We start from the raw sequence: 7,752 nt of genomic DNA on the forward strand, positions 1-7,752 counted from the left end.
CACACTGTTATTAGAATGACTGTAGTATTAAAGGGGGTGCTCTTTGAGTGTCTCTATGATGATTAATTCTGTGTGTCAACCTCAGTGGCCTAATGGATGACCAGAGAGCTGGTAAAATATTATATATTGGGCGTGTCTTAGGGGGGTGTTTCTGGAAGCAGCATTTGATTCAGTAGACTGAGTAAAGAGATACACCCTCACCAATATGGTCAGATAGCATTTAATTCTTTGAGGGCCTGAATGGAATGAAAAGGCAAAGAAGGGCGAATTCTCTCTTCGTGTGCCGGGTTGTCCATGACAAAATCAGTGTTCCTGGTTCTCCGGCCTTTGGGCTCTGGGACTTACACCACTGGCCCTCTAGCTTTCAAGCCTTCAATCTTTACTAGAAGTTATACCATCACCTCCTCTAGTTCTCAGGCTTTTTGACCAGACTGAATTATACCACTGGCTTTCCTGGTTCTCCAGCCTTCGAACAGCAGATTGGGGGCTTCTTGACCTGTGTGAATACATAAGCCAGTTCCTTTAATAGACCTCTTTATCCCCCCCCCACACACACATACACACACACACACACACAAACACACACGGTTATTGGCTCTCTTTCTCTGGAGAACCCTGATTGGCACAATCTCTTTCAGTGATCTCTGTGTTAACTTCTCTGCCCCTGTTTATGTCACACCTTGCTTTTAGCCTCTGCTAATTGTTGGCCCATTGCTCTGTTGTTTCCAGCATTGTCCTGGGTCATGTATTGCTCCATGGATTGGTCCAAACTTGAGCCCTTTCAGAGAGTGGTCTTTAATATTGCCCTTCATGCCACTGTTTTTGAAATCATCTCCTAGAAAACATAATTTGAGAAAATCATTTCCATAGAAAATCCTGATCTGTTATAAGTGTGTTTGTGTAAATGTTTCTGGTAGATAGGAAAAAAAAATCTATAGCCTGGGTTACCGTTCCTTAATTGTCTCTTTCCCTTGTTCTTTCTGGTATAATTTTAGTTGTTCTGTGATTTACCTTGTTGCTCTAATGGAGGTACCAGCTTCTTCTTAGTTGCTTAAACTGAAATTTCATTGTTTTTGAAGGTGGCCTTATGTTCATGAGAACTTCATAGCTCTCTGTTCTGCCTGTGTCTCTGGGTAAAAGTGCTGCACTGTTGCCCTGGAGCTAGGAGCCAGAACAGTGTTGTGCTTCTCTCAAGGTGATGCTGTGGTTTACAATTAGATGTGTGTATTTCTGAGTGTTTCTTAAAACTTGATATAGCATAAGACACATGATGTTCTTATATAAGAAGTTTAAAGTGGTATTGAAAAACTTAAAGAAGTTTTATATATATGAATAGTGTATGTTGTTGATTATTGGAAGGGCCAGCATCATAAAGATGTATTCCTCCCTAAATTCGTGTGCAGATTTATTTAATTCTAATTAGAATTCCTGTGGGGTTTGATGGTGTTTTTGTTTTTGTTTTCAAGAAGTCACATTACCCCTTTAATACTTAGAACCCACAAAATGATTGAGATACACAATGAGTCTGTGGTAATTAGGTCTGTTTAGCTCAAGGACAGCTTAGAGGATAACTTACCTATGTGGGAACTTGATCTTTGGTTACATCTCCCACTGCAAATCACTGACAAAGATAGTTTTCTAAGTTGTACTTAATTCATGTAGCATATTACATGTGTCTTTACTGTCTCTCCATTAGAATGTAAACCTGGGAAAGTGGAGATTTTTTGCCTGTTTTCTTCACTACTTTACCCCCATTTAAAAGGCAGAGATTGCTAAGTGAGATAAATTAAAAGGGTAAGATTCAAGCATATGGCACCTCTTAAGAGAAACATGTTAGATTCGAAGATTCAAATAGGTTGAACGTCAAATGGATGGAAAAAAATACACGGTGGTGAAATTATTCAAAAGGCTATAGTCCTGTGTCAGTATTAGATGAAATGGATTTCAAAGCCAAGAATATTGCCAGAGAAAGAGAGGGATTTTTTTTCATATTGACAGAGATAAATTTATCAAGAAAACTTAATTCTGTACTCTTATGCTGCAGATAAAATTTTCAAAGTATATGAAGGAAAACCTGATGGAACTTGAAGGAGAAACAGATGCACAGTTATTAGTCTGATGTTTCACCATCCCTCTCCCGATAATTAGTAGAAGGAGGAGATGGAAAATAAGCAGAGCTGAAGTAGACTTGAAGAAAACTGAGTAACCAAATTGACCTAATTGACATTTATAAAGTACCCCCCCGCACACACACAGGTAAACCAGTGGAATACACATTCTTTTCAGGAACACATGAACATAAACCAAGGTAGATCATATTCTAAGACCTAAAACAAATCTCAATTAATTTAAAAGGAGTCAAGTCATATAAAATATTTTCTCTTATCAGAGTGGAGTTAAATCTAGCAAAATTAAAAATCAATAACAGAAAGAGCTGTAAAATTTCCTAAATAGTTAGAAACTTAATAGCACACTTTTACCTAACTTAATGGTTCAGAGAAGAATTCAAAGGGAAAATTAGAAACTACTTTGAACTGAATGTTCATGAAAACAGAATTTGTGGGAAATTTACATGTAGGAAATTTTTATATAGGAAACAGAGTATGTATGATTTCATTTTCCATTTGATCTTTATTCCTTCTCTTACTTTTAGGTTTAATTTTCTGTTTTCTAGTGTTTTTTTTTTCTTGTTTTCTAAGGTGAAAACAGCTGACGTAATTGAGACCTTTCTTATGCAACACAAGTAATTTTTTTTGTGTGTGTGTATATATCTAACACACAAATACATACATGAAATTCCTTTTATATGGAATATGTATTATAAGTACTATGTATTTATCATGTGATGTGTAAATTTCATACATGTTGGATTTTGTGTGTGTACATACACATGCGTTATCTAACACGTGTGTGAAGTTCATGTTGGATGAGAAGGAAGGTCAGTTGGTTAAGCATCTACCTTTGTCTCAGATCATGATCCCAGGGTCCTGGGATCGAGCCCCGCACTGGCCTCCTTGCTCTGTGGGGAGTCTGCTTCTCCCTCTGCCTCTGCCTGCCCTTCTGCTGTGTTCTCTCTCTCTCTCTCTCAAATAAATAAATAAAATATTTTAAAAATAATAATAAAATAAAGTATGCCTTAGGACTATTTCAGCTTGCCCAGGTTCATGGTGGTCCCTTAGAATATGTGGATGAGGTCTTCTTTTGGGCAATTTTCTTAGATTATGGTTTTTAGTATTTTTTTTTCTCTGTAGAGACTATAATCCTACATATATATGTATAATTTTATTTAAAAATTTTTATTTATTTTGCAGACTACCTTCTTTATCCAGGACCTTCTTTGTGATCCAGTTCTTCTTTCTTTAGTTTTATTGTCATTCTTCTTTCTGCTCTGTTGTTATGCCTTTTTTCAATGCTAATAATTATTAACATTTCAGTGAAGTCTCTTTTCTCTTTGGGCTATTAGTCTGCCTGGACTGCTATAACAAAACACCACAGACTGGGTGACGTAAATAACAAATTTGTTTTCTCACACTTCTGGAGTCCGTAAGGCCAAGGTGCAGGTGCCAGCAGGGTTGGTTTCTGGTGAACCCTGTCTCCTCAGCTTGCAGACAGCACCTTCTCGCTGTAGCCTCACATGGCTTTTTTTCTGTGCACACAGCAGGAGCAAGCAGGTTGGTGTCTCGTCTTCTTCTAATAATGATGCCATTCCTATCACATTAGCACTACACACCGATGACCTAATTCAACCTTAATTGCTTCCTTAAAGGCTCTGTTTCCAGATATAGTCACATTGGGGATTAGGGCTTCAACATGTGGATTTGGGAGAGTGACAGTTCAGTTCATAACCATCTCCTTGTAATTTAAGTCTATTCTAAGATCACTTTGTCCTTTTTACAGTTTTATTCCTCACCTGGATCAGCCCTTGTGTCCTTAGTTCCCACATACTGCAGGCTCCTTCTTCTGGAGTTCCCAGTGGTCTGAGCTGTCATGTATCAGAACTGAGATGTCATCTTAGTATTTTCCCACTCATAGTGGGACTTCCCATTTCTGTGAATGATTTTATTTGCATTTAATCATCTCAAGTTCTCTGTGTCTTCTTTGTGTGTGGTTGCCACAGTCTCTAGCTGACTTTCAATGGATATGGGCTCATTATCAGTTTCTTCTGTATTAAATGTTTCTTTCCTTAGTGGCGATTTGAAGTTAGTAGTATTTTGTATCTCCTAGCTAGGCTGAAGTCGTGGGTTGTTGTAGGTACTTTTATTTGCTCTCCTTAAACATTGATCCATACATTTTTTTGGAGGATAGATGGACACATTCAGAGTTTAACGGGTGCTGTTACTCTTCAGATGTTGGGATGCAGATGTATGTGTTGTAATAGCCAGTGTCTGCTCCCTTTTTCCACTGTGCCAGGCTTTTTGTTTCTTATTTTCATTTTTGTTTTTTCATGTCAAACTCAAGAATAGAAAAAATATGTACTTACAGTTATTTTCTTCTCTGGAGACTAGACAAGAAATCCAAATCAGCTGTAACAGGGCATTTGTATATACTTTGCATTCCATAAAAAATGTGTTAATATTTATATGTAAGGTTAATTTTTTTTATTTTTAGAAACCTGGGAAACCGATCACACGAAAGAAAGGAGCCATGAAAACCAGCCTAAACATGTGTGGGAAGTTGCATTCATCAATAATAAAACGCTTACTAAAGAACGAGGTAATGTAGTAGGAAGACCACTTAACTTGGACACAAATACTTTTCCTCCCAGAAAAACCCTCTGTCAGTGTGACTCATGTGGAGTGAGTTTCAACTGTATTTCAGAATTGTTTATCAATAAGAAAAACTATTTAGGAAAAAAGACTGATGAATTTAATGCCGGTGGAAAATTGCTACTCAGTATTAAACATGAGAAAACTCATACTAGAGAGAAAAGTGAATTTTTTAAAAATGGGAAAACTTTCAGTCATGATGAGGACCCTATTCATCATAAGAAGATTCAAACTCTAGAGCAAAATTTTGATTATAACATTTATCAGAAAACCTTCCTTGAAAAGGCAATATTCAGTACATACAAGAGAGAGATCACAAAAGGGAATGACTGTGAATGTAGTGAATATGGGAGAACCTTCTTTGATAACTCCTCCTTATTCCGTCAGATAAATTCCTCAAAGGAAAATCACTATGGATTTAGTTGTGGAAAATCCATATGTGTGAAGTCTACCCTTCTAAAACATCATGGGGCACATATGAAACACTATGAATGTAATGAAAGTGGAAATAATTTCAGGACGAATTTATGCCTTTCACAACTTCAGAAAACTGATAAAGGAGAAAAACACTTTGAATGTAATGAATGTGGGAAAGCGTTTTGGGAGAAGTCCCACCTCACTCGACATCAGAGGATACACACAGGAGAGAAGCGCTTTCAGTGTAATGAATGTGGGAAAACTTTCTGGGAGAAGTCAAACCTCACTAAACATCAGAGGTCACACACAGGGGAGAAACCCTATGTATGCAGTGAATGTGGGAAAGCCTTCAGCCACAAGTCAGCCCTCACGTTACACCAGAGAACACATACTGGGGAGAAACCCTATCAGTGTAATGCATGTGGGAAGACCTTTTACCAGAAGTCAGACCTCACTAAACACCAGAGAACACACACAGGGCTGAAACCCTATGAATGCTATGAATGTGGCAAATCTTTTTGTATGAATTCACACCTTACAGTGCATCAGAGAACTCATACAGGTGAGAAACCCTTTGAATGTCCTGACTGTGGGAAATCTTTCTGTCAGAAGTCACATCTTACACAACATCAGAGAACTCACATAGGAGATAAACCCTACAAATGTAATGCATGTGGGAAAACTTTCTACCACAAGTCAGTACTCACCAGGCATCAGATAATTCATACAGGGTTGAAACCTTATGAATGTTATGAATGTGGGAAAACCTTCTGCTTGAAGTCTGACCTCACAGTACATCAGAGAACTCACACAGGGGAGAAGCCCTTTGCATGTCCTGAATGTGGGAAATTCTTCAGCCATAAGTCTACCCTCTCTCAGCATTATCGGACACATACAGGGGAGAAACCCTTTGAATGTCACGAATGTGGGAAAATCTTCTATAATAAATCATACCTAACAAAACATAATAGAACACACACAGGGGAGAAACCCTATGAATGTAACGAATGTGGAAAAACCTTCTGCCAGAAGTCTCAGCTCACTCAGCACCAGAGAATTCACATAGGTGAGAAACCCTATGAGTGTAATGAATGTGGAAAGGCTTTCTGTCATAAGTCAGCTCTAATTGTCCACCAGAGAACTCATACAGAAGAAAAGCCCTATAAATGTAATGAATGTGGAAAATCTTTCTGTGTGAAGTCAGGACTTATTTTACATCAGAGAAAACACACAGGGGAGAAACCCTATGAATGTAACGAATGTGGGAAATCCTTCAGTCACAAATCTTCCCTCACAGTGCATCACAGAGCTCACACAGGAGAGAAGTCTTGTCAATGTAATGAATGTGGGAAAGTGTTTTACCGTAAATCAGACCTTGCTAAACATCAGAGATCACACACAGGGGAGAAGCCCTATGAATGTAACACATGTGGAAAAACCTTCTCTCAGAAGTCAAACCTCATTGTGCATCAGAGAACACACGCAGGAGAAAAACCTTATGATTGAAGTGGATGTTAGGAGTGTCGAGCTGCAGTTCAATGCCCATTACACTTCAGAGAATTCACACTTGCGGAAGCTCTGTTGACATCCTGAATGTTCAAGATTCTTCTTCCACACAGACTGGCCTTATTTTACTCCAAAGTAGACTGCAACAAACCAGGATAGTCTTGTTAAGTAACATTCCATTGAATGTCACTAAGCAAATACTGGAACATTACAGATTTTATTTTGGAAAAGTTGTTTTTTTTTGGCAAAAATACAAACTAGGTTATGTCAGATTTTATATTAAAGAGAAACCTTTAAATTTGAGGAATATAGCGTGAAGATTATTTTTAGAAGTAATATAACATTAGAAGTCGTGTTTTGGGTTTTGGTGCCGTATTTATCTTTAGGAAATCATGAGAAACTATAATTTATGGACGTGTATTGTGCCATGTAAAGCTTTAACCCCCCCCCCAAAAGTAGTAAAGTGAAAAGATAGACTTATAAGAAGTTGCAGTAGTACATAGAATTCTCACGTGCCCTTCACCAAGCTTCCTCTAATGCCATCTTCCACAACCACGGTATATTGTCAGGCACAGGAAATTGGTGGTACCGCAGTACTAAGTAGTCCTTATTCCCACTTCAACAGTTTTTACATGCACTTTGTGTACGTGTAGTTCTGTGAAATTTTATCCCTTAGTAGTTTGAGTAACCATCTACACAGGTTACAAAATCAAAAAGGAACCTGGAGTCTCTGTTGCATTAAGATTACAAAGGAACCAGGATTTCATCACAAGAAGTTCCCTTGTGTTAATAATCATACCCTTTCTGCAGCCCTCATCCTGGCAATCATGGGAATATGAAGCTTTTTAAAAGTAGAGATAAATTGAATAATTAGGGCCACAGCCTTAAATGCTTATGTGAAGTGTCTCTAAAGTTTACAGGACTTATGTATCACATATGGTACCTTATATAAACTATATGTGCTTTATATGCATAATGCAACTTAGTAAATTGTGAACAGAGACTAGACATCCCTAATTTAGCAGTTGTTACAGTATCAGGCACATCTCCCTTGTGTGTAAGG

At 37.9% G+C, this 7,752-nt stretch overlaps 1 protein-coding gene across 1 annotated transcript in view; it reads left to right on the forward strand.

The window, feature by feature from the left end:
- LOC123795536 (uncharacterized) overlaps positions 1-6,838 on the forward strand; it is a 48,512-nt gene extending 41,674 nt beyond the window's left edge. The window contains exon 6 of the mRNA XM_045802356.2: positions 4,609-6,838. Within this exon, the coding sequence (XP_045658312.2) occupies positions 4,609-6,689 (2,081 nt within the window). The 3' untranslated portion in view covers positions 6,690-6,838. The remainder of the gene's footprint in view (positions 1-4,608) is intronic.
- The last annotated feature ends 914 nt before the right edge of the window (positions 6,839-7,752 follow it).

The sequence above is a fragment of the Ursus americanus genome, chromosome 6 (assembly GCF_024610735.1).
Source record: "Ursus americanus isolate L20-20 chromosome 6, mUrsAme1.1.p, whole genome shotgun sequence".
Classification (NCBI taxonomy): Eukaryota; Metazoa; Chordata; class Mammalia; order Carnivora; family Ursidae; genus Ursus; species Ursus americanus.